At 47.0% G+C, this 27,096-nt stretch overlaps 1 protein-coding gene and 1 long non-coding RNA gene across 29 annotated transcripts in view; one reads left to right on the plus strand and one right to left on the minus strand.

The window, feature by feature from the left end:
* Positions 1-1,446: 1,446 nt before the first annotated feature.
* LOC135968718 (uncharacterized) lies at positions 1,447-5,014 on the minus strand. The gene is made up of 3 exons (XR_010583667.2): positions 4,859-5,014; positions 3,702-3,856; positions 1,447-1,715 (listed from the first exon to the last, which is right to left on the minus strand). It is a non-coding gene; the product is annotated as an uncharacterized lncRNA (long non-coding RNA).
* A 6,629-nt stretch (positions 5,015-11,643) lies between these two features.
* SLC5A11 (solute carrier family 5 member 11) overlaps positions 11,644-27,096 on the plus strand; it is a 72,273-nt gene continuing 56,820 nt past the window's right edge. For 20 of the 28 annotated variants that reach the window (XR_012429483.1, XR_012429478.1, XR_012429481.1 and 17 more), the window contains exons 1-3: positions 11,644-11,693; positions 11,911-12,114; positions 24,516-24,674. Coding sequence is in view for 12 of the 28 variants with exons in the window: in XM_074028229.1 (XP_073884330.1) it covers positions 24,540-24,674 (135 nt within the window). In the remaining 16 variants the exon portion in view is untranslated. Of the gene's footprint in view, positions 11,764-11,910; positions 12,115-24,515; positions 24,675-27,096 lie in introns of those variants that run through there. The other 8 variants (XR_012429479.1, XR_012429477.1, XM_074028230.1 and 5 more) reach the window with 2 other exon arrangements.

Genomic DNA, 27,096 nt, shown 5'->3' on the forward strand with positions numbered 1-27,096 from the left:
TGCTGCCTGTCAAGAAATAAAATCTTTGGCGAAAGCCATGCATGGATCTGTGACAGTGGAGATCATTTTTGGGGTAGAGGCAGATGCCGGATCCCAGTGGGATGAGGGGTTAATGGATGATGGAGGTGAAGATGGTGGTGTAGGTTGGATTTCCCCAGAATCACATTCTGAGATGCAGATCTGAGTGGAGGTGGCTAATTGGAAAATATACTCGGAATACGTTGGTGAGGGAGGAAGGGAGGCAGGACAGGGCAGAGGGAGAAGTTGAGCTGCAGTAAGGCTGCAACAGAGGCCTCAGCCAACCTCTCGGGGAACTGTGCAGCTGGGATGCCCCTCAGATATGCTCTGCACCCAAGGAAGGACAGGGACCTCCCCACTGACCAAGCACTGGATTTAGACTGTGGATTTGGGAATTGTTCTTCCTCTGGCTAAGAACAATTCCTTTTGGGGAGACTCAGCTGGGAGCCAGCTGCCACACTGTCCCGGTAGACATGCAGTGAATGCCTCCACCCTGCAGGGAGGTCGGGTGCGTCCCAGAGGGATTGGCAAGTGTAGACTGTCAGGAACTGATCTGTGGAGGGCAAGAAGAGCCAGTGCAGCAGCTAGAGGGAGACAGAGGTCAGAAAAGCCTTTGTGTGTAGCTCTTAATTTGAGAAACACTGCAGCATCGTGATCTTAGGCTGGGAGAAGAAGCCCCTAGAAAGAGTGAGAATGAAGCCCCAAGAGTAAGGCTAGACCTGCCACACTTTCTGTTTAACCCCCCAGAGCTTAGAACACTGCCTGGCACACATGTGCACTTAAGAAATATCTGTTGAATGGCTGAATCCAGGAATGAATACATTCCAGACATTTTAACACTGAATAGCAGAAACAGAGTGCTGATGTTTTGCTCCATGAAGAAATACATACCCTTTAAATACAGGAATGTACTTGAAGCTGGGCACAGTGGCTCACACCTGTAATTCCAGTACTTCGGGAGGCCAAGGCAGGAGGATTACTTGAGTCCAGGACTTATTAGAGATCAGCCTGGGCAACATAGTGAGATCCCCATCTCTACAAAAATTACAAAAATTAGCCAGATGAGGTGGTGCACACCTATAGTCCAAGATACTTGGGAGGTTGAGGTGGGAGGATGGCTTGAGCCTGGGAGGTCAAGGCTGCAGTGAGCTATGATTGTGCCACTGCACTACAGCCTGGGCAGCAGAGCAAGACCCTGGCTCTTAAAAAAAGAAAAAAAAAAGGGCTTATAAGCAGAACCAAGACACTCAAATATTGCCACACTGTTATAATCAGCAGTGCATTCACTAGTTCATGGAAGCCCTCAGAAGCCAAGCATTTCCCTCCAGCCACTAATCCTCCATCCCAACTTCAACCACGGCTTCTTTCCTGTGATGTTGGTCCATGTTTTTCCATAAGAACCCATTTATATAAAGACTTTTATGATTCTTTAAAACAACTTTGTTGAGGTAGAAATTACATGATAAACTACACATACATGTACAATTTGAAGAGTTTTGACACAGGGATAACCAATGAAACCATTACAAGAGAACGATCATACCCATCTGTATTAGTCCATTTGCACACTACTGATAAAGATATACCCGAGACTGGGTAGTTTATAAAGGAAGCAGGTTTAATGGACTCACAGTTCCACATGGCTGGAGAGGCCTCACAATCATGGCAGAAGAGCACAGAAATGCCTTACATGGTGGCTGGCAAAGAAAGAATGAAAACCCAGTGAAAGGGGGAACCCATTATAAAATCCTCAGGTCTCGTGAGACTTATTCACCACCTCGAGAACAGTATGGGGGAAACCACCCCCAAGATTCCATTATCTCTCCCCGGGTCCCTCCCACAACACATGGGAATTATGGGAGCTACTAATTCAAGATGAGATTTGGGTGGGGACACAGCCAGACCATATCAGCATCTCTCCCAGAAATTTCCTTCTTCCTCTATGTGACCCCTCCATCCTGCCCCTCCCATCCCCAGACAAACATATATCCATCACAAGAAATTTGTTCCCAGATTCTAGATTTGTATGTAAATGGAATCATAGAGTATATACTTTTTGTTTGTCTGGCTTCTTCCCTTGGCAAAATTATTTTGGAATTTTTTTTTTTTTTTTTTTTTTTTTTTTTTTTTAAGACAGAGTTTCACTCTTGTGGCCCAGGCTGGAGTGCAATAGCTAATTTTGCATTTTTAGTAGAAATGGGTTTCTCCATGTTGATCAGGCTGGTCTCGAACTTCCGATCTTAGGTGATCTGTCAGCTAAGGAAGAGTTTTTCCTTCCAGTTCCCTCGACTCTGGAGACGGTACCTCACAGGGAGATGCTATGGGTCAAAGGGCAGTATTTTCTGTAAAGGGCCAGGTAGTAAATATTTTAGGCTTTGCAAGCCATGTGATCTCTGTCACAAGTATTCAGCTCTACCATTGTTGCACAAAAAGCCAGAGATGATAGGTAAACAAATGAACATGGCTGTGTTCCAATAAAACTTTATTGATAAAAACAAGCAGTGGGCCAGATCTGGCCTGGATGGTGGAAAGCATGGTTTGCTCACCTTTGCTTTAGTCAATGGAATGTCACTAAAGCCTCCCGTCTACTATTTATTATGGGATGTGGGTGATTATGAATGAAAGTTGTAGAATTTAGAGGACGTTAGAGACAATGATATCATATATAACCCATGAAATACTTGAGGTTGGGCATGGTGGCTCACTCCTGTAATCTCAGCACTTTGGGAGGCTGAGGCGGGCGGATCGTTCGAGCCCTGGAGCTTGAGACCAGCCTACACAACATAGAACCCGTCTCTACAAAAAAATAAAAAATAACTAGCCAGGTGCAGTGGCACACACCTATAGTCTCAGCTACTCAGAAAACTGAAGCAGGAGGATCGCTTGAGCCCAGGAGATCAAGACTGCAGTGAGCTGTGAGCATGCCACTGCACTCCAGCCTGGGTGACAGAGCAAGATCCTGTCTCAAAACAAACAAACAATCAGGGCTGGGCACGGTGGCTCACGCCTATAATCCAGCACTTTGGGAGGCCTAGGCAGATGGATTACCTGAGGTCAGAAGTTTGGGACCCGCCTGGCCAACATGGTGAAACCCCGTCTCTACTACAAAAAGTACCTGGGCATGTTAGTGGGCGCCTGTAATCCCAACTACTTGGGAGGCTGAGGCAGGAGAATTGCTTGAACCCGGGAGGCAGAGGTTGCAGTGAGCCGAGATTGCGCCACTGCACTCCATCCTGGGTAACATCCTGGGATCTAACAGAGCAAGATCCCATCTTAAAAAAAAAAAAAAAAATCGGGACAATTTGCTTCTTAGAGCCAGGCTTGCATTAAGGCCTAGGTTGTAGCCACATCAACAGACATCATGAGAACAGACATTTCCTAAGGTGTGGCCAGCAGGTCCCATATCTGCCTTCTCTGTTTTATTCTAACTCTCAGTGGGCTTTGGCTATGTGGGGACAGGAAGGCCCTGGGACTGAAAACCAGATGCTTTTCATTATCAGGTGATCATCCCGCTGGGCAAAACACCTGCAAGATGCAGCGACCAACCCCGGATTCAGAACAACTTCAACAGGTGGCAATTTATGAGCTGGTCTCTATTAGGAATATGGAAGATGGTCATTAAGATAGTAGCACACGGTTATTTAGCACTTACGGAAGAAAGCTCAACAATTTACAGGTGTTACCTTATTGAAGACTCGCCACTATTCCGCAAAGGAGGTGTTGTGATTTCTCCCTCGTTTAACGGATAATGAAGCAGATTCGCAGAGGTGAAGTAACTTGCCCACGTCACACGCCTACTGAGCCGTAGTCTAAAGACAAAGCGTGTGTCTCTGCGACACTGCAAAAGATTCAGAATGTGTTCTGTGTGGCCAGGTGTGGTGGTTCACGCCTGTAATCCCAGCACTTTGGGAGACTGAGGTGGGCAGATCACTTGAGGTGGGGAGTTCAAGACCAGCCTGGCCAACATGGCGAAACCCCTTCTCTATTAAAAATACAAAAATTAGCCAGCGTGTTGGTGTGTACCTGTAATCCCAGCTACTTAGGAGACTGAGGCAGGAGAATTGCTTGAACCCAGGAGGCAGAGGTTGCAGTGAGCCAAGATTGTGCCACTGTACTCCAGCCTGGGCTACAGAATGAGACTCTGTCTTAAGAAAAACAAAAAAAGTATTGTGTGTCTTTCCTGTGCTGAGACTGGAGTAGCTGTATCCTTCCAGAGCAAGACAGCAGGGTCCTGACAGCAAAGTTTACCCAGCACTTATCATGGGCAGCCACACTTGGAAACAATGTGCATGAATGTTTTAGGGTGAAAGCCTGCACTGTTGTAACAAGTGACTCAGCAATAACACGGCTAAAATAAGGAAATTCATTCTGTTCCATGTCTCGGTCCACGGGGAGGCTCCAAGTCAGTGGCTTCTCTGTTCCAACAGGAACCTGGGCTGCTAGCAGCTCTACTGTTTTCCATACACACAGCCTGCAAGGGGACTCAGTCACCATCCTGACTAGCAAGAAGGCAGAAAGGAGGGGAAGACAAGGGCAGGGGAGGCAGAAATTGCACGCGTCACAGTCCCTTTCATTCCACTGGCAAGAGTTAGCCACAGCTAGACAGAAATCGGGGTTGCCCAGTGTAATCGGCCTTGTGCCAAGGAAGGGAGAAGGGCAGGTTTTGCTGGCCATTTTCCACCCCAGATCATTATTTTATTTAATCCTTACAGCAGCCCTAATTATTTGACAAATGGGTAGACTGACGCACAGAGCAGTGAATGGGAATACTTACCATAAGTCACAAAGTCAGTAGAGCCAGGATTTAGCTAAACACTGAAGGCAGAGCCCAGGTACTTACCTACATGCCATACAACTGCCCCCACGCTGGAACTCGCCACCAATGCCCATGACAGTGGGTTATCAGTAAAGCCACCTGCTATAACCCAGATTTGTGCTGCTGGAAGTTCTTGGTCAACAGGCTTCCACTGGATCTTGTTCCACTCCAGTAATCTCCAAGTGTCTTGAAGTCACACTCCAAATTTTAACCTCTCTGTCATGGTTGACCTGCTGTTAAAGTGTTTAGTGATTAATTTTTAAAGACCTTGTTGATTCATTAACAATCTACTATGCACTAACCGGCAAGGTTTATTGAGGTATAAACAGCTTGTACCCCAACAGAATCTGCTGCCATAAATAGGCTTTCCAGTAAGGGTCTATTTTCATTAGAAGACACCTTTTAACAGATTATGTGGCTTTGGGTTTAGACATAACATTTACAGGAGTTTTCCTAGGTGCACAGGCTCATACAAGTTGGTCACAGAGCACAAGTTCTAAAACTGGTCACAGACCCCTTAACACCAAGGGACCCCAAGGAGCTTTTGTTATGTGGACGATAGCTATAGATATTTACCACATTTAAATTAAGAAACAATTATAAATATGTACTGCTTTTTTTTTTTTTTTTTTTTTTTTTTTTTTGAGATGTATTCTCCTTCTGTCGCCCAGGCTGGAGTGCAGTGGCACGATCTTGGCTCACTGCAACCTCCACCTCCTGGGTTCAAGTGATTTTCAGCCTCGCGAGTAGCTGGGATTACAGGCGCGCACCACCAGGCCTGGCTAATTTTTGTACTTTTAGTAGAGATGAGTTTTCACCATGTTGGCCAGGCTGGTCTTGAACTCCTGACCTCAGGTGGTCCACCCCACGAAGTGCTGGGATACCGGCGTGAGCCACCACGCCTGGCCTACATACTGTTTTTTAAAGAATAGTAAACCTACTGCATGTTAAATAATTTTTTATTTTTTTAAGTCCCATATTTTCCCAAAAGATTTATTGGAAACAGTGGCATTGTTTTACGTTTTTTGCAAATCTTTTTAATGCCCAGTTTAAGAGAAGACAGCTGGAATCTCATATTTGCTTCTGTATTCAGTCTGTTACTACATCTCATGCCACTTAATCTCTGGAAAACTACACTGGACTTTCTTGAATAGAGAAAAAAAACTTAGTATTAAGAAGTGGGCTGGGTGCAGTGGCTCACGCCTATAATCCCAGCACTTTGGGAGGCCGAGGTGGGCGAATCACCTGAGGTCAGGAATTCGAGACCAGCCTGGCCAACATTGTGAAACCCCATCTCTACTAAAAATACAAAAATTAGCTGGGCATGATGGCAGGCGCCTGTACTCCCAACTACTTGGGAGGCTGAGGCAGGAGAATCGCTTGAACCCAGGAGACGGAGGTTGCAGTGAGCCAAGATTGTGCCACTACACTCCAGCCTGGAAAAAGTAAAAAACAAGAGAAGAAGAAGGAGAAAGAGAAGGTCAAAAAGAGAAAGGAGGAGGAGGAAGGGGAGGGGGAGGAGGAGGGGGAGGAGGAGGGGGAGGAGGAGGGGGAGGAGGAGGGGGAGGAGGAGGGGGAGAAGGAGGGGGAGGAGGAGGGGGAGGAGGGGGAGGAGGAGAAGGAGGACGAGGAGGAGGGGGAAGAGGAGGAGGGGGAAGAGGAAGAGGGGGAGGAGAAGGAGGGGGAGGAGGAGGTGGGATGAGGAGGGAGAGGGGGAAGGAGGGGGAAGGGGAGGAGGAGGAGGAGGAGCCTCGACCTCCTGGGTTCAAGTGATCCTCCCACCTCAGCCTCCTGTAGCTGGGACTACAGGTGGACACAACCACACCCAGCTTTTTTTTTTTTTTTTTCTAATTTTTGTAGAGACAAGGTTTCACCATGATGCCTAGGCTGGTTTCAAACTCCTGGGACCAAGCGATCTGCCCACCTTGGCCTCCCAAAATGCTGGGATTACAGGTGTCAGCCACCATGCCCAGCCCCATCTCTCCTGCAGCTACTGTGGATGGAAAGCAAGCCATGTTTGTGAGAACCGTGACTCTTGGGAGATAGAAACAAACAAAACCAGAGAGAGAGAGAGAGAAGAAACAGTGTAGTTTTCCCCCTTTGAAGCCACACTAAAGAGAAAGAATAAGCCTTGAAATGCTCAGTGTCAACTAAATGCCAGGTAGGCAGCTCATGGTTAACTTAGGGGATTGCACCGTTTTGGGAGAGCTAGGGAGGAAACTGACTGCTCAGAGAGGCTGAGAGACCTGCCCAAGGGCTCACGGTTACTAAGTCAACAAATGTATCTTGTCTTAACAGGGACTCCTTCTCCCAGGCTTGCATGTTGCCTAGGAAAGCTTATCTATTTCAGCTTTGAGGGTTTGCTCTGTTCAGTTCTTGCAACAAATAACAACATTTGGGTTGTTAGGGATGTGGGTAGGTGAAAGTGTGTTATTAAAAGTCTGTAGAAAATCCAGGAAGAAATCACATCTTGAGCCCACTAGGAGAACATGCCACCCGAGAATACAGGTTCCAAACAGAGCCCCGTGCATCATTTGACACACCCTGCATTTTAACTATTTTTGTTGCTTTTGAATTTGCCAAACCTTACAAGTCATCAGAGTTCCCATTAAAAAAAAAAAAAAAAAAAAACCCAGACTTTGAGATTTCTCTTGAAAAAGGAATGCTGGCAACATAAGACCCACGTTCTTACGTGGTGACAATAGGCTGGAACTAAAATCTGGGAGACAGACTCGCAATAACCGTATTTGCTCGGTGTGTTTGCTCTGTGTGAATTCACTGTCTGTATATTTGCTTTGCTCTTTTTTTTTTTTTTTTTTTTTGGAGATGGAGTCTCGCTCTGTCACCCAGGCTAGAATGCAATAATGCTATCTCGGCTCACTGCAACCTCCACCTCCTGGGTTCAAGCGATTCTCCTGCCTCAGCCTCCCGAGTAGCTGGGATTACAGGTACACCCCACCACGCCCAGCTAATTTTTATATTTTTAGTAGAGATGGGGTTTCACCATGTTGGCCATGTTGGCCAGGATTGTCTCGATCTCTTGACCTCGTGATCTGCCTGTCTCAGCCTCCAAAGTGCTAGGATTACAGGCATAAGCCACCGTACCCGGCCATCTGCTGTCATTTTTAAAAAGGTATACTTTACATACAATAGAATGCATGAGTCAGCCGGGTGCAGTGGCTTACGCCTGTAATCCCAGCACTTTGGGAGGGTGAGGCAGGAGAATCGCTTGAACCCAGAAGACAGAGGTTGCAGTGAGCTGAGATGGCGCCATTGCACTCCATCCTGGGTGATAGAGTGAACTTCATTTAAAAAAAAAAAAAAAAAATGCATTTCAGTGTTAATCCTTCAATTCACTGGGTTTTACCAATTGTATATACCATATAATTACCACCCAATTCAAGATAATAGACATTTCCATCATCTCTGAGAGCACACTCCCCATCCTCTTCCAGTTGTTCACTGGGTCCTGCTCTTTGACTTCTGTCATCACAAATGCATCTTTCCTGTTCTTGAATCTCACATAAATGGAATCATAAGGTCTGTACTCTTTTCACGTCAGCTCCTTTTTCTTTTCTTTTCTTTTCTTTTTTTTTTTTTTTGAGATGGAGTTTTGCTGTGTCTCACCCAGGCTGGAGTGCAGTGGCATGATCCTGGCTCACGGCAGCCTCTACCTGCTGGGTTCAAGCGATTCTCCTGTCTCAGCCTCACGAGTAACTGGGACTACAGGTGCACACCACCACACCAGGCTAATTTAATTTTATATTTTTAGTAGAGATGGGATTTTACAACATTGGCCAGGCTGGTCTCGAACTTCTGACCTCAGGTGATCCACCCACCGTGGTCTCCCAAAGTGCCGGGATCACAGGTGTGACCACCGTGCCCAGCCCAGGTCAGCTCCTTTTGCTCAGCGTAATGTTTCTTCGAGTCTTCAATTCATCCGTGGTGTTGCGTGGGTTGGGTAGTTCATTCCTTTCGATGAAACTTTTCCGCAGTGTTAGAGGCACCGCAGTTTGTTTTCTCCACTCACCTGTCGATGGAATTGGCATTCTTTCCACTTAGAAACTGTTTTGAATAAGGCCACCATGAACACTTGTGTACACACCTTTTTGGGAACTTATGTCTCCATTTCTCTTGATAAATATCTAAGAGTGAAATTGCTGGGTCATGGGGGAGGTGTATGGTAACTTTATTTTATTTTATTTTATTTTATTTTATAGATGGAGTTTCGCCTTGTCACCCAGGCTGGAATGCAATGGCGCGGTCTCAGCTCACTGCAACCTCCATCCACCTCCCAGATTCAAATGATTCTCCTGCCTCAGACTCCCGAGTAGCTGGGATTACAGGTGCCCGCCACAACACCCAGCTAATTTTTGTATTTTTAGTAGTGACGGGGTTTCACCATATTAGCCGGGCTGATATCGAACTCCTGACCTTGTGATCCATCCACTTTGGCCTCCCAAAGTGCTGGGATTACAGGCATGAGCCACTGTCCCCAGTAATGTGTATGATAACTTTATAAGAAATGTCCAAATAGTTCTCTAAAGTGGTTATATAGCTCTTTTTTTTTTTTTTTAGTTGAGATCTCATTCTGTTGCCTGGAGTGTAGTGGCACTATCATGGCTCACTGCAGCCTTGAACTCCTGGGTTCAAATGATTCTCCCGCCTCAGTCTCCTGAGTAGCTGGGACTACAGGTGCACACTACCATGTCCATCTAATTCTTCCTATTTTGTATAGAGATGGGGGTCTCACTATGTTGCCCAGACTAGTCTCTAACTCCTGGCCTCAAGAGATCCTCCTGCCTCAGCTTCCAAAGCACTGAGATGATAGCATGAGCCCCTGCACTCCACCTCTCCTATTCTTTATAGCACTGAGGATAAAAACTGAAAAACCTGACAATCAGAGAAACCATCAGAGGTGACAAGCCAAGGGTTGAGCGGGCCACATTTGGCCCTCATGGATGCATAATCATGAAACTTGGCAGAACTTCTCTAGAACAATCAGAAGTTCTGACCGCATTGGGCCTGTCTTCCCCCAGGTGGAGCTGGGTTGTGGCTGCCCACTTCAGCTAGAACACATGCTCTCGGGTCAGCCACAGCTCCACCTGCCCGGCTTCACTCACTGCCACGCCTCTTCTGTAGACACGCTGCACATGGCTAAAGTGCCCCAGACATTCCCGAGAAGTCAGGACTGGACCCCAGGTTGGCGAAGCAGCGCACCCTCAGTGGCACCCCACTGCCCTTCCTGGTGCCGTGGCCCCTGCTGCAGATCGCAGATCTGTGGCCTTCTGTCTGGCCCTGTTCTCCAATCCCAGCTGTTCTTTCTGTAAATCTGTCCCCCAGGGGAGGTCCCTCCCCCAAAGGCCCCATTCATACTGGTGTTGGTCAGTCACCCAGTGTTTGCTCACCCAGGCCACCCTTTATCCGGCCAAGCCACTCTCCACTGCTCCTGTAGGACTCTAGAGCCAAGTGGCCTGGGCTGAAATCCTGCTGTGTCACTTACAAGCGGGGTGACCTTGGGCCAGTGACTCACCTCCTCTACCTCTGTTTGCTCATCAGTAAGACAGAGGTAACAGGACCCATCTTCAAGGGTTGTTAGAAAGCCCAAGTGAGTAAAGGCATGTCGCGCACTTAGAACAGAGCCTGGCACGTGTTCACCACTGCTATTATTTCTAGCTACCCAGTGCCAGGACAGGGGCCTCAGCTAAGGACCCCCAGAGCCTGGCAGGCCCAGTGAAGGAGTGAGAGGGGGTGGCCACAACTCCCCAGCTGTCCTGTGGCCATGGGGGCCTGGAGAGGCCAGATCTTCAGGTCGTTCTAGAAAAGTGAGCATTCTAGAATTATGTTTCAAGCCTCTTGGTTTGCAAATACTAGTACCTATTTTAAAAATGTTTTGGTATTTGGCCAGGCACAGTGGTTGACCCCTGTAATCCCAGCACTTTGGGAGGCCAAGGTAGGAGGATCACTTAAACCCAGGAGTTGGAAACCAACCTAGGCAACATAGCAAGATTCTGTCTCTACCAAAAAAAAAAAAAAAAATGAAAAAATTAGCTGGGCGTGGTGGTGCATACCTGTAGTCCCAGCTTACTCGGGAGGCTGAGGTGGATCACTTGAGCCCAGGAGTTTGAGCCTGCAGCAAGCTGTGATCGCACCACTGCACTCCAGCCTGGGTGACAGAGTGAGATCCTGTCTCAGAAAAAAAAAAAAAAAAAGAAAAGAAAGTTTTGGATGCTTTGAGCATCCAGCAGAAACCTTCGCTGTGCCCCGCTGGCTTTCCTGATGTCCTAGGCCTAATGTGGGCTCCTGGTCATGGCTTGGTCACTCCTGACAGTTTTTCAGCACCTCAGACACTCCTTCTTCTCTCTCTTTTTTTTTTGTTTTTTTGTTTTTTTGTTTGTTCGTTTGTTTTGAGACGGAGTTTCACTCTTATTGCCCAGGCTGGAGTGCAATGGCACAATCTCAGCTCACCGCAACCTCTCCTCCCAGGTTCAAGTGATTCTCCTGTCTCAGCCTCCCGAGTAGCTGAGATCACAGGCATGTACCACCACACCTGGCTAATTTTGTATTTTTAGTAGAGACGGGGTTTCTCCATGCTTGTCAGGCTGGTCTTGAACTCCCGACCTCAGGCAGACACCTGTTCTTTGCCGTGCCTCCGTCTGGGGAGTGTATGGAAAGGGGCACAAGCAGTGGTTGCTGTTCCTGTTGCTGCCACTGCGGTGAGGGCTGTGACTGGACGTCCCTCCTGGCACTTTGCCTCTGTCCCCTCCATCCCCCGCCAGCATTTTTCCTCCCCCCGCTTCCTCCAGCTCGTCCCAAGCCTGCCTGTCCCCAGCATGGAGGCGGGACAGTGGAAGAGTGGGTGAGTGAAGCAGGATGGTGCCTTGGGCTCCAGCATCTCCCCAACCCCTCCATGCCATGGGTCCCCCCAGGTGAGGGCCCTGGTGGAGGACAGTGTGGGCAAAGCATGGGGAATGTTACCTTCCCCATCTGCTCAGAATTCAAGGGTCCTGGGCTGGGCCCGGTCTCTCTTCTGCCCCTGGGGAGATCATTCACGCTTCCTTTAATCCCTGCCACAGCTGAGGCTGGAGTTTGGAGTTTGACCCGCTTGGAGGCTCTCAGCAGCAGGCATATAAGAGGAAGGTCACTGCTGTCTCTGGAAGCTCTTGGCTGCAAAGGGAGAGGATCCTGGGTGTCTCCCTCCTTACAGCCATCGCCACCTTCTAGTGCCTTAGAAGCCACTGACAGCCCCCAGGGCAGGTGAGCCCTGCATCTGAAATAAGGTAAGACACCCCCTGCCCCCAAACAGGTAGCCACTCTCCAAACTGGGAAGATGGTCTGGGGACAGGTGCTGGCAGAAGGACTCCAGCTGTCACCTGTGGGGCAGGGGAAGCTCAGCCCTCTCTGCAGAAAAAGCTTGTCATGCACCAGGACAATGGAGTGTGTTTGTGAGGTGGGCATGGTGGTGTGAAGCCAGCAGCTGGCAGCCAGCAGCACCGTACGTGGGTCCCAGCTCTTCCACTTAACCAAGGTCAGGGACATTGAGCCAAACATTTTGCCTCACCGAGTGGCAGGTTCCTTATCTGTCAAATGGGGATATGAACCTGAGGCTGACCCACCCCACAGGTGTGTTACCCAGAGATAATGAAGATAAATATATCCACATAAGCAAAAAAAAGCTAGAGGAATGTATTACTACAACTGCAGCTGCTATTAACTACAAGGCAAATACAAGTCTTCACTGGTACAGTGAAGACACGTGCAGAGAACTTGACATTTAGATCTCATCTAACTGACACAGAAACCCTGTAAGGTAGGTACAGCCACCCCTAATTCACACACAGAGTCTAAGGGTCATTAAATAACTTGCTCAAGGTAATACAAATAGTGGGTGGCCAAGCTGAGACATGATTCCCTCCCTCCCTCCCTCCCTCCCTCCCTTCCTTCCTTCCTTCCTTCCTTCCTTCCTTCTTTTCTTCTTTCTTTTTCTTTCCTTCTTTCTTTTATTTCTTTCTTTATTCCTTTCTTTCTCTTTCTTTCTCCTTCCTTCCTTCCCTCCCTCCCAACTCTCTTTTTCTTCTTTCTTTCTTTTCTTCCTTCGTTCCTTCTTTCTTTTATTTCTTTCTTTATTCCTTTCTTTCCCTTTCTCCTTCCTTCCTTCCCTCCCTCCCACCTTTCTTTCTTTCTTCTTTCTTTCTTTCTTTCTTTCTTTCTTTCTTTCTTTCTTTCTTTCTTTCTTTCTTTCTTTCTTTCTTTTCTTCCTTTCTTTCCCTTTCTTTCTCCTTCCTTCTTTCCTTCCTTCCTTCCCCTCTCTCTCTTTCTCTCTTTTCTCTCTCTCTCTTTTCTCTTCTGTCTTCTCTTTCACAGGTCTTGCTGTGTTGCCCAGGCTGAAATGTAGTACTGCGACCATAGCTCACTGCATTCTTGCACTCCTGGGCTCCAGCGATCTTTCTGCCTTAGCCTCCCAAGCAGCTGGGACTACAGGCACACCACCATGCCCTGCTAACTTTTTAATTTTTATTTTTTGTACAAATGGGGTCTACCTGTGTTGCCTTGGTTGGTCTCAAACTCCTGAACTCAAGCTATTCTCCCGCCTCAGCCTTGCAAAGTGCTGGGATTACAGGCATCAAAACATCTCCACCAAACAAACCACTGCCCCACCAATCAGTGATTTTCAAATGGTGTTCTGCTGAATCATTCTGGGCAATGGTTGACAGAAGTGTCCTAGCCCATCGGGCACCCTGCAGGTAGGACTTGGGAAAATACCGTCCCTTTTTTGGGAGGTCACAGCGTGCAAAGGGTCTATAACAAAGGCTCTAAAAATCCCACATTTGTTTGTTGTACCAACATTGATTGCATGCCTGTTTGGGGGACAAAATGAGAGTGACAGAGGCATGGACCCTTCTTTATGGGGCTTGCTATGTAGTGCAGACAAGGGGTAATGAGAGGATCACACACATCAGATGTTAGACTTGATTAGACTGTGATGAGAAGTTGTGTTTGCCATGAAAGCAAAAAGCTTGGGGACCCAATTTATATTGAGGCCAAGAGGGGGCTCCTTTGGGCACACACAGCAAGCTGACATCTAAAGGATGGGTAGGACCTTGTCCAGCAAAGAGTGCAGGGAAGAGCATCCCAGGCAGAGGGAACAGAATGGCAGAGACCCTGAGGCCAGAAGTCATGTTCTAGGAATAAAATGAATGCTAGAATGTGATGGGGTTGGAAGCACAACAAAGCACCTCAGAAGCATGGAGATGTTTTGAGCAGGACAATGATCTGATCTGGCTCATATTTAAAGATTTCTCTGACTTCCATGTGAGGGGCAGATTAAAAGGAAGCAAGGCTGGGTGCAGTGACTCATGCCTGTAATCCCAGCTTTGGGAGGCCAATTTAGGAGGATTGCTTTTTTTTTTCTGAGATTGAGTCTCGCTCTGTCACCCAGGCTGGAGTGCAGTGGTACAATCTTGGCTCACTTCAAGCTCCGCCTCCCAGGTTCACGCCATTCTCCTGCCTCAGCCTCCCAAGTAGCTGGGACTACAGGCGCCCGCCACCACGCCCGGCCAATTTTTTGTATTTTTAGTAGAGACGGGGTTTCACTGCATTAGCCAAGATGGTCTCGATCTCCTGACCTCATAATCCACCCACCTCGGCCTCCCAAAGTGCTGGGATTACAGGTGTGAGCCACCGCGCCCGGCCAGGAGGATTGCTTGAGGCCAGGAGTTTGAGACCAGCCTGGGCAATGTAGCAAGACCCTGTCTCTACAAAAAATGACAAAATAAAAAGTTAGCTGGAGGCCAGGCATGGTGGCTCATGCCTGTAATCCCAGCACTGTGTAGGGATCACTTGAGCCCATGGGGTTGAGGCTGCAGGAGCTGTGTTTGTGTCACTGCCCTTCAGCCCAGGCAACAGAGTGAGATCCTATCTCAAAAAAAAAAAAAAAAAAAAAAATTAGCTAGGCATGGTGGCATGCACCTGTGGTCCCAACTACTTGAGGGACTAAGGTGGAAGGATTCGTTAAGCATAGATGTTCAAGAGTTTGAGGCCACAGTGAGCTATGATGGCACCATTGCACTGCAGCCTGGACAAGGGAACAAGACCCTGTCTCTAGAAGTTAAGTAAATTAAAACAAAATAAAATAATACAATAAAAAGGAAGCAAGAATGGATATTGGGGAGGCAAGACTGGAGGGTCTTTCTCTAACCTAGACAGAAGTGATGGTGGCTCAGACAAGGGTGATAGCACTAAATATGAGGGAAAATGTATGGATTTGTTATGTTCTGGAAGTAGGAGAGAATGGAATTGGGAGTGAATAGATTCTGGGAGGTGAGAAAGAGATGCTATGAATTCTTCGATGAGACATTTGCATACCAGGCACTCTTGGTGCTTAGATGTAGTGCCTGGCATATAGAGGCGCTCACAGACCACTTGATAAGTGAACAAATGAATTAATGCCTTATGGATGACTCAGCTTTCTGGCTGGAGTGGCAGAGTGGATGCAGCTGCCGTTTAGTGAGATGGGGACGACTGGGAGAAGCACGTGCTTGGGCTGGAGAACTTCGTCTCTAACTCACACGTGTGAACTTTCAGATGTCTATTAAGTATCCATGAGAAGCTGGTCACAGTGGCTCACACCTGGAATCCTAACACTTTGGGAGGCCGAGGCAGGTGGATCACCTGCGGTCAGCAGTTCGAGACCAGCCTGGGCAACATGGTGAAACCCCGTCCCTACAAAAAACACAAAACTTAGCTGGGTGTGGCGACACACACCTGTAATCCCAGCTATTCAGGAGGCTGAGGCAGGAGAATCACTTGAACCCAGGAGGTGGAGGTTCCAGTGAGCAGAGATCACGCCACTGCACTCCAGCCTGGATGACAGAGAAAGACTGCCTTAGAAAAAAAAAGTCTCCATGAAAGACACCGCGTTGGCATTTTGATGGACAGGTCTGGGCTCAGAAGCTGCTCTGTGATGTCTATTCTCTCTAGAATATGAGACAAGGTCATCTCTGAAAGGCAGGTGGAGGAGAACACTGTGCCAAGTCCCCTGCACTCACTGGGCATATGCCCTGTTACCCTGCTGTGGACCATTCAGGGAATGCTGCCCTGCCCTGCCGTGCCTAGAATTTCTTTCCAGATACCTGAAGCTGTGGCTCTCCCTAACGGACTAGGGGTGATCCTGGCCTCTGCTTCAGCCTCAAATCCTGGGATGTCTTTTTAAATTTTTTAATTTTATTATTGTTATTATTATTATTATTTGAGACAGGGTCTGGAGTGCAATGGTGCAATCATAGCTCACTACAGCCTCAACTTCTTGGGCGTAAGCAATCCTCCTGCCTCAGCCTCCCAAATAGCCAGGCCCACAGACACACAGCACCATGCCAAGTTAATTTTTAAAAATTTTTTGTAGAGGAAAAAAAAGAGTCTCATTACATTGCCCAAGCTGCTCTCGAACTCTGAGCTCAAGCAATCTTCCCCCCAAAAATGCTGGGATTATAGGCATGAGCCATTGATCCCAGCCAGGATCTGTCTGTTTGGCCTTTCTCTAGAGACCTCTCTGTTTCTATGAACCCCATGGCATCAACTGGTGGAGGAGGCCAGGGGTGGTCATTTAGCTCCTTCTTCTGGCAGTTCTAGTCCCAGACAGCCTCTCTCTGCCTTCCAGGAATGACTCCCTCTTGTAGGGCGGCCTCCACCAGCCTCCCTAGATCCAGGCCAGGCCAGGGCACAGCTTGTTGCAGTGCTGCGGGCAGTCAGCGCCACTGCAGCCCCGGAGTGGTAGGAAAGGGTGCGAGTGGCTTCCAGTCTGGGAGGTGCGACCCGTGCCAGTCCTTATCACATCTGGAATTTTCTCCACCAAGGACCACGTGTCTCGGGGTAGTTAGGAGCTCTAGAGTTAAACCTGGGTTGGAGCCCTGGTTCAGTCATTACTAGCAGTGTGGCCTTAGACCTGGCCTCAGCTTTGTTTTCCTCACCTGTGCAATGGAGTTAATCAGAGTCCTGCCTGTAGGGAGGCTGTGACTTGAAAACGTGATTGATGCACATGAGTGGCCAAGGTTTGCCTGACCACAAAGTTTATGCATTTTTTTTTTCTTTAAGATGGAGTCTCGCACTGTCATTCGGGCTGGAGTGCAGTGGTACAATTTCAGCTCACTGCAACCTCCACCTCCCAGGTTCAAGCGATACTTCTGCCTCAGCCTCCCAAGTAGCTGGGATTACAGGTGCACACCACCATGCCCAGCTAATTTTTGTATTTTTAGTGGAGACAGGGTTTCACCATGTTGGCCAGGCTGGTCTCAAACTCTGGACCTCAAGCAATTCACCTGCCTCAGCCTCCCAAAGTGCTGGGATTACAGGCGTGAGCCACTGCACCCGGCCTAGTTCCTGCTCTTTTTATTTTTATTTTTATTTTTGTTGTTTTTAGAGATAGGGTCTCACTCTGTCACCCAGGCTGGAATGCAGTGGCACAATGATAGCTCAATGCAGTCTCAAACTCCTGGGCTTGGGCCCAGGGCAGTGGCTCACACCTGTAATCCCAGCACTTTGGGAGGCCAAGGCAGGCAGATCACCTGAGGTCAGGAGTTCGAGATCAGCCTGGCCAACATGGTGAAACCCCATGTCTACTAAAAATATAAAAAAATAAAAATAAATAAATAAATAAATAAATTAGCTGGGTGTGGTTGCAGACGCCTGTAATCCCAGCTAGCCCGGCGGCTAAGGCAGACAAATCTCTTGGAAGCAGGAGAATCGTTTGAAGCCAGGAGGCAGAGGTTGCAGTGAGCCAAGATTGCACCACTGCACTACAGTCTGGAGGACAGAGTGAGACTCCATCTCAAGAAAACAAAACAAAACAAAACAAAAAACTCCTGGGCTCAAGCAATCCTCCTGCCTCAGCCTCCCAAGTCATGCTCTCTTTTTAAAAAACGGTTTTATAAAATGGATGGGGAACAGAACAAGTACTCTGTATTTAATCACATTACACATATAATGAACATGCCTACTGCTTTTAGCAAACCTGTGACGTATGTCTAATTATTAACCTCATTTCGTAGATGGCAAATTGAGCCTCAGAGAGGTGATTTGCCCACGATCACGGAGCTCATAGGAGGCAGAGTTGGGATCTGAGCCAGGGCAGTGCAGTTCTAAAGTATTTACACTTTACGCTTTATCACGACATATCTATTTCCTGGAGAGTCTGTTGCTCATAATTAAAATTTGTAATTAGTGTAATTGTTATTTTTGTTCAGGGCAGGGAACTTCTCTTGCTTCTCTCTCTCTCTCTCTTTCTTTCTCTCCCCTACTCTCTCTGTTTCTCCCCCCATTCCTGCCACCCCCTCTAATGTGTTTGATATTCATCTGGAAATATGCCTGCACTGTGGCAAAATAGGACTATTTTGTGTCTTTGAGTGCTGCTAATATACGCAGATGGCTTCATACTATAAACTGTGTTCTGTTTATTTCCCTCCTTTTCTTTCATCATGAAATGTTTCAGACACACAGAAGTTATAAAGAATCATGCACATCCAGAAGCCAGCCTAAGGCATGAAATGTGGTGAATACAATCACAGCTCACCTTCCCACACCTGTGACCTGAGAACCTGTTTTTTGATCTTTTCCTTGCACTGGGATGTGGAAATTTTTCACATCTCTTGGGGCGTGGAAAATTCTCACATCTCCTGGGGTATGGAAAATTTTCACATCTACCATAGCAAATTATGTCAGTGGCTGAAAGGAAGGGATGAGAGAAGTCCCTGCTCCACTGAGCTTCCTTTTGTGCTTTGGCCAACAGGCGACCTCAAGGGTAGGCTGTTCTCCTTGCCAACAAAGCCTTTGTTATAACACAAGCTGGTGGATCCTCCCCGCGGGCACAGGGAGGGTTCTTCACAAGAGGTTAAGAAGGAGCCACCCCCAACCAGACCTTCCTGAGGCAGCCTGGGAGCCAAGCATCACCGTGCAAGGGACAAAGGGTGCCCAGGGTCGTTTCACCGAGTGGACCCAGGTACACACAGGGCGCAGGAGACTGAGATGAAAACCCAGAGGACAGGGCCAAGTCTACGCTTCTCATTGCTTTGTCCTTCATACCGAACACAGAGCTTAGCACACAGCTGGTGCTTAATAAACATTTGTTTCACTGAGTCCCCAGGGCCTAGCACAGAGCATGGCACACAGCTGGCACCTAATAAATGTTTGTTCTACTGAGTCCCCAGGGGCTAGCACAGAGCATGGCACACAGCCAGTGCCTAATAAATGTTCTACTGAGTCCCCAGGGGTCTAGCACAGAGCCTGGTACACAGTTGGTGCCTCATAATGTTTGTTGCACTCAGTCCCCAGGGCCTAGCACAGAGCTTAGCACCCAGATGGTGCCTAATAAATGTTTGTTTCACTGAGTCCCCAGGGCCTCATACAGAGCCTGGTACATAGTTGATGCCTAATAACATTTGCTTCACTGAGTCACAAGACCTAACACATAGCTTGGCACATGGCTGGTGACTAATAAATGTTCCACTGAGTTACAGGGCCTGGCATGGAGCCTGGCACACAGCTGGTGACTAATAAATGTTCTGCTGAGTCCTCAGGGCCTGGCATGGTGCTTAATAATGCTTGTGGGAAAGAAATAGGGCCAGAAGGAGGGAAAGAGAGAAGGAAGGAGAGAAGGGTGGGGGGAAAGAAAGACAGACCAGCCAGGAATGGCCACCTGTAAACCTGGGTTGGAATCCCACCGGTGGCACTGACTGTGGCCTAGAAGCAAGTGGCACAGCCGTGCCTGAGTTGGACTCACTTTCCCCTCTCGTGCCTCCGATTCCCACCTGTGAAATGGAGGTGAAATCTCGTTTTCCTCAAAGGGCTGTGCTCTGTGCCTGCCACTCAAATAGAAATCGTGCTCACCAAGTGTTAGGGCCGGTTCTCAGTACACCTACTGCGTGGATTTGCAGAGGGTGGAGTGCATGGAGGGCTCCTCCTGGGAGCCTGTGGCCGAGGCTGCACAGCATCTTTGGTTGCTGTTCCTGTCTCCACCGTGAAGATGGAGCCACGTCCCTCGCGGCCCCTGGCTGGGCCCCACCTCCCGGAGACTCAGGAAGGGCTTGGAATTGGTGCCAGCTTCGCCGGCTGTGGGCTCCACGGCGGTGATGAATAACTTGTTTATCTGCTGGAGCTGCTCCCACCGCTCTCTCGGTGCCTGGCAGGCAGAGGTCTGGAAGGGGCGGGCAGGGACGGGGAGGGCTGGCTCACCAGGCAGCCACCGCCCCTCCTCCCTCCTCCCTCTGCCCCCCTCCCCAATTCAGCATCAACCTCCACCTAAACCTGCTTCCTGCGCTTTCCTGCTCCTCATCTTTCCCCAAATCCTGTTTTGAAAGAAGCACGTTGAAGTGTTTGAAAACGCAGGCTCTGAAATCAGACTGGATTCGAGTCCCAGCTTTGTCCCTTGTCAGCCATGTGACTTTGGACACAACTTAAACTCTTGGAGCCATCACTCCCCCTGTAAAGTTTGTTTTTTTGTTTTGTTTTGTTTTGTTTTTTCCTGAGACAGAAACTCACTCTGTCCCCCAGGCAGGAGTGCAGTGGCACAATCACAGCTCACTGCAACCTCCGCCTCCCAGATTCAAGATCCTCCTGCCTTAGCCTCCCGAGTAGCTGGGATTACAGTTGCGCATCACCACACCCACCTAAAAAATTGCATTTTTAGTAGAGATGGGATTTCACCATGTTACCCAGGCGTGTTTCAAACTCCCGACCTCAGGTGATCCTCCTTGCCTTGGCCTCCCAAAGTGCTGGAATTTCAGGCATGAGCCACTGCGCCCAGCCTCCTCCCCTCTAAAGTCTGATGAGAACCTTACTTACCTAATGGGGCTTCACCCTTGAGACAACCCACAAGGCAACCCTCCCTCCTGAAGCTGCCAGAATGCTTTTTCTGCTTGGAACCTCCCTTAAGGGCCTCCACCCTTACCCTGAAAGGGAGTCGCCACCTCTAGGCCTTCCTCTCACTTTCTTGCACAGAGAAAGGTTAGGTTAGTTTAGTCTTTTGTGTGTGTGTGTGTGTGTGTGTGTGTGTGTGTGTGTGTGTGTGTGTGTGTGTTTGTGGCAAGGTCTTGCTCTGCCTCCCAGGCTAAAGTGCAGTGGGGCAATCATAACTCACTGTAGCCAACCTCCTGGGCTCAAGTGATCCTCCTGCCTCAGCCTCCCAAAGTGGTGGGATTATAGGCTTGAGCCACCACACCTGGTCTCCAAATTATTTCTCTAATCTACTCCCTCTGCTATGGTCTGAATGTGCATGTCCCTCTGTCCCCAAATTCTTACATTGAAACCTGAATCCCCAGTGCAATAGTATTAAGAGGCAGGGCCTTTGAGAGGGTTAGGGTTATGAGGACTCTGCCCCCACAGATTAGATTAGCACCTTTATAAAAGACACTTTAGGCCAGGTGTGGTGGCTCATGCCTATAATCCCAACACTTTAAGAGACCGAGTTAGGGGAATTGCTTAAGCCCAGGAATTTGAGACCAGCCTGAGCAACATAGTGAGACTTCATCTCTATAAAAAAAAAAAAAAAAAAAAAAAAATTAGCCAGGCATGGTGGTGCATCTATAGTGCCAGCTAATTGGGTGGCTGAGGCAGGAGGATCTCTTGACCCTAGGAGGTTGAAGTTGCAGTGAGCTGTGATCATGCCACTGTACTCCAGCCTGAGTAACAGAGTGAAACTCTTGTCTCTTTAAAAAAAGAGAAAAAGTGATTGTGCCACTGCACTCCGGTCTGGACACCAAAGTGAGACCTTGTCTCAAAATATATAAATAAAATAAAAAAGGCTTAAGAGAGCCAAGTTGACCCATCCATGTACCATGTGAGGATATAGTAAGAAAGTACCATTTATGAGGAACGGGCCCTCTCCAGACACTGAATCTGCTGACAGCTCAATCTTGGACTTTCTCCAGAACTGTGAGCAATAAATTTATGTTGTTTACAAATTACACAGTCTAAGGTATTTGATTATAACAGAAGGAATGGACTAACCCCTGCCCATGTATGGTCTCAAGCCTGAGTCACTACCTCCAGAATAACCTCCCTGCCTGCCTTCCTCCTTCTTATCAAGGCTGCCCCTGTCTCATCATACCACTTTCTTATTAGAAATTCTTCACTGACATCCTCGAACCCAGAGCACATGTGTGCACTGGAGGTGTTGCTGCCCTTCAGAGATGTTTCAAATTTTATGAGAGCATTTTTGGTTGTCACAATAATTCAAGAGTGGGAATACTGGCATTCAGTGGATGGAAGCCAGAGAGTCTAGACTTCCAGAAATGTACAGAACTTGCCCCCACAACAAAGATTATCAGAGGACCCGCCAGACATTCATGTGGGCAAAAATCCCATTTGTCGCTATCTAAGTCCACAACCTACCTTCAGATTACATAAAATGCAAAGTGTTGGAGTCTTTTCTTCCTTAAAAATGTACCTTGGCTGGGCATGGTAATCCCAGCACTTTAGGAGGCCAAGGTGGGGAGGATTTCTTGGGGCTAGAATTCAAGGCCAGCCTGGTGAACACATGGAAATCTTGTCTCTTAAAAAATAAAATAAGCCGGGCACGGTAGCTAACACCTGTAATCCCAGCACTTTGGGAGGCTGAGGTGGGTGGATCACGAGGTCAGGAGATCGAGACCATCTTGGCTAACACAGTGAAACCCTGTCTCTACTAAAAATACAAAAAAAAAAAAAAAAAAATTAGCCAAGAGTGGTGGTAGGCACCTGTAGTCCCAGCTACTTGGGAGGCTGAGGCAGGAGAATGGCATGAACCCAGGATGTGGAGCTTGTAGTGAGCAGAGATCAGGCCACGGCACTCCAGCATGGGAGACACAGCGAGACTCCGTCTAAAAAAAAATAAAAATAATAAAATAAAATAAAATTAGCCAAGTGTAAATGGTGGAGTCAAGGTCTTGCTCTGTTGCCCAGGCTGGAGTGCAGTGGTGCAATCTCAGCTCACTGTAACCTCCACCTCCCAGATTCAAGCGAGTCTCATGCCTCAGCCTCCCGAGTAGCTAGGACTACAGGCATGCGCCACCACACCCAGCTAATTTTTGTATTTTTAATAGAGACAAGGTCCCACCATTTTGCCCAGGTTGGCCTTGAACCCCTGGCCTCATGTGATCCACTCACCTCGGCCTCCCAAAGTGCTGGTATTACAGGCATGAGCCACTGAGCCCAGCCAAGCTGTACAGCTTCTGAGCCTGAATTCTTAACATCTCTCCCCATGAACCTACACTCTATGAAACATCACGTTGTGCTGTCCATGGGTGGCTTTGTCCCATCACTGGGTTATGCATCGCAAGAGGGCAGGGATCAAGTATTTTCATTCCTGAACACCCAAAGGCTGACACAGAGTGGAGGTGCATCTTAACACAGGAATAAGTCAATGCCCTAATCACTCGTGGTCAAAAATCACCCTTGGAAATTTTATTAGTTTCTGACTGCTGCTTTAACAAATTACCATGAACTTAGTGGCTAAAACAACATAAATTTATGATCTTACAGTTATAGAGGTCAGAAGTTCTAAATGGGTCTTACTGGGCTAAAATCAAGGTGTCAGCAGGACTGAATTCCTTCTGAATGGTCTAAGGAAGAATCTGTTAATTTGCCTTTTCCAGTTCCTAGAAGCCACCTGCACTCCTTGGCTTGTAGCCCCATTACCCCATCTTCAAATCTACCAACATTGAGTGAAATCCTTCTCCTGCTGTCATCTCTGTGGCTATCTCTTCTGATTCTATCTTTTCTGTGATTACATGAGGCCCACCCAGTTAATCCAGGCATCTCCCTATTTTCAGGTTAGCTGCAGCTAGGCATCTCCCTATTTTAAGTGATTTGACTACTAACTTTAATTTTATCTGCAAACTTAATTGTCCTTTGATATGTAACAACATATTCACAGGTTCTGGGGATTAGAGGTAAGCATCTTTGGGGGCCATTTCTCTGTCTACCACAAGAATCCCTTAAATTGCCCATGGATTTGCAGGGCACTGAGAAAACAACTTAGATTCATGGTTCAAAGCATGGAGTCTGGAGCAAGATTGTTGAGTTCAAATCTCAGCTTTTTGACCTTGGGCACTTACTTAAGTTTTCTGTGTCTCTGTGTCTCAACTTCACCATCTTTAAAATGGGAATGATAATAATAGTGCCCACTTTGCAGGTTAGTAAACACTTAGAATGATGCCCAGGATATAGTAGATGCAATGTGGTTGTTTATTAAATATATTAAATTTCATGGGTATATATAGCATTGGAACAAGATTGTGGTGTCTGGCTGAGCCTCAGACAAAATTATTGACTTGACTCTCAGCCAGCTGTGAGGTACCACAGAAGTGGAGACTGACTCAGGAGTCTCATTTTTCTCTCACTCTGGGACACGTGCTTGCTAAGTGGAAGAGGATGCTGAAATCACCTGTACTATTTCAATTGTTTATGCTTCTTTCTATTTTGCCAAGTGAGTGACAAAATTGACTGCAGATTTGATGTGACTTCATTATGAATATGTGTTGAATGAATGAATGAGTGGATGGATGGATGGATGTGTCTTCCCTGAAGATCTGTCTCCACCACACATCCCTCCATGTGGGTTCTCTTTCATGGATGGCCTAGGGAGGTAGCTACAGAAAGGGTGATAAGAATGATGCTAGGATCTGGCATCTGACTGGCATTTACCCTTTCTCAGGATCCTGAGGTCTCGTTCAGGACCATGGAGAGCGGCACCAGCAGGCCTCAGCCTCCACAGACAGATCTCCTGGATGCATTTCCCCAGAAGGGCTTGGAGCCCGGGGACATCGCGGTGCTGGTTCTGTACTTCCTCTTTGTCCTGGCTGTTGGACTATGGGTAAGCCAGGCCACTGGGGGATGGGGGATGAAGAGAGAAGGAAATGTCTATTTAGAGGTCTGGAGTTAACCTCATCGTTTTGGAGCTAAGATACTGACTGTGAGAGGAAGAAACTAACACAAGGTTATAGAGTAATCAGAAAAATTTTAAACATGCATTAGGTGTGGACTATTGTCAGACACTGTGTTAAGCATTTTCACTTACGTTTCTCATGTAATTTTCACAGTGCCCTGTGAGAAAGATGCTATTACAATATCCATTTTACAGATAAGGAAACAGAGGCCCAAATAATTTAAGATCCTCATCCTGTAAGTAAGTTAGGAGATCTGGGGTTGGAATCCCTGTCCCCCTTATTTTGAAGCTCATGGTTTTGTTTTTGTTTTTGTTTTTCGTTTTTCGTTTTGTTTTTGTTTTTTTGTTTTTTGAGATGGGATCTCCCTCTGTTGCCCAGGGTACTAGAATACAGTGGTGGCAAACATAGCTCACTGTGGCCTCAACTTCTTGGGCTCAAGTGATCTTCTTACCTCAGCTGCCAAGTAGTTGATTTTTAATTTTTTTTTTTTTTTTTTGTAGAAATGGGGTCTCGGTATCTTGCCCAGGCTGGTCTCAAATTCTGGGCTCAAGCAGTTCTTCCATCTCAGCCTCCCAAAGTGCTGGGATTACAAACAGCCCAACTTTTTTTTTTTACTCTAAAGAAAAATTTTAAAGGCAATACAATCACATGGTTCAAAAATAAAAATCACTTATGAGAAGTGATGAAAAGTCTCAATATTAGCCTTCTCTCCACAGGTAACCAGTATTATTAGTTTGTTAGTACATTAGCATATTGTTCAAGTGTCTTTATGCAAATCCAAGCAAATTTTAATATGTATATTTCCCTCTTTCTTAAACAGAAGGTTGCTTATACTGTTTTTTAACTTGTTATTTTTCACTTCTCAGTATCTTTTAGATATGTTTTCACATTAGCACATAGACATTCCTTATCTTCTTAAAAGTTGCACAATATTTCCTTAGATGATTGTGCTGTAATTTATTTAACTAGTCTCAGGCTGAGGGTCATTTGGATTGTTTCCAATCTCTTACTATAATAAACTATACTATAATAAACAAACCCTGGCCGGGCACGCTGGCTCATGCCTGTAATCCCAGCACTTTGGGAGGCCAAGGCGGGCGTATCACTTGAGGCCAGGAATTTGAGACCAGCCTGGCCGACATGGTGAAACCCCATCTCTATGAAAAATGCAAAAATTAACTGGGCATCGTGGTGGGTGCCTGTGTTCCAGCTACTCAGGAGGCTAAGGCAAGAGAATCACTTGAACCTGGGAGGCGGAGGTTGTGGTGAGCCGAGATCACGCCATTGCACTCCAGCTTGGGCAACAAGAGTGAAAATCTGTCTCAAAAACAAACAAAATAAGTAAATAAATAAATAAACTCTGTACACTATTTGGGAGTGTAGCTATAAGACAAATTCCCTGCAGCAAAATTGCCAGGTTAAAGAATATACGCATTGGTATTATACTAGTTTGTGTCAAATTGCACTCCTTAGGTGTACACATCAGAAATGATGAGGAAGTCTGTTTTGTCGCATTCTCACCAACAGTGTATTGCCAAACTCATTTTTGTCAGGCTAGGAAAAATAATATCTCAAAGTATTGTTAATATGCATTTATCTTATATGAGAGATAAATGAGAGATTAATGAGGCTGGGCCCCATAACATATGTTTAAACACCATATATTTTCTTTATGTGAACTATGGCTTCATATCGTTTGCCTTATTCCTATTAGGTTCTTCTTCTTTTTCTTGTCAATTTCCAGGAGCTCTTTTTGTATTAAGGATATTAACAACTTTGAGATAAAAGGTCAGGCGCAGTGGCTCACACCTGTAATCCCAGCACTTTGGGAGGCCGAAGTGAGCAGATTGCTTGAACTGAGTTCAAGACCAGCCTGGCAACATAGTGAGATACCATCTCTACAAAAAACACAAAAATTAGTTGAGCATGGTGGCACATGCCTGTAGTCCCAGATACTTGGAAGGCTGAGCCAGGAGGACTGCTTGTGCCTAGGAGTTCAAAGTTACAGTGAGCCTTGATCATGCCACTACACTCCAACCTGGGTAACAGAGTGAGAGATAGTCGAAAGAAGGAAGGACGGAAGGAAGGAAGGAAGGAAAGGAAGGAAGGGAGAGAAAGAGACAAAGAGAGAAAGAAAGAAAGGCAAGAGAAGGGAAGGGAAAGGAAAAAGAAAGAAAAAGAAGAAAAAAATGAAAGAAAGAAGAGAAAAGAGAAAGAGAGAGGAAGGAAGGAAGGGAGGAAGGAAGGAAAAGGGAAGGGAAAGGAGGGGAAGAAGAAAGAAAGAAAGAAAAAAAGAAAAAAGAAAGAAAGGCAGAAAGAAAGAAAGAATGGAAGGAAGGAAGAAAGAAA

This window comes from Macaca fascicularis, chromosome 20, assembly GCF_037993035.2.
Source record: "Macaca fascicularis isolate 582-1 chromosome 20, T2T-MFA8v1.1".
Lineage (NCBI taxonomy): Eukaryota > Metazoa > Chordata > Mammalia > Primates > Cercopithecidae > Macaca > Macaca fascicularis.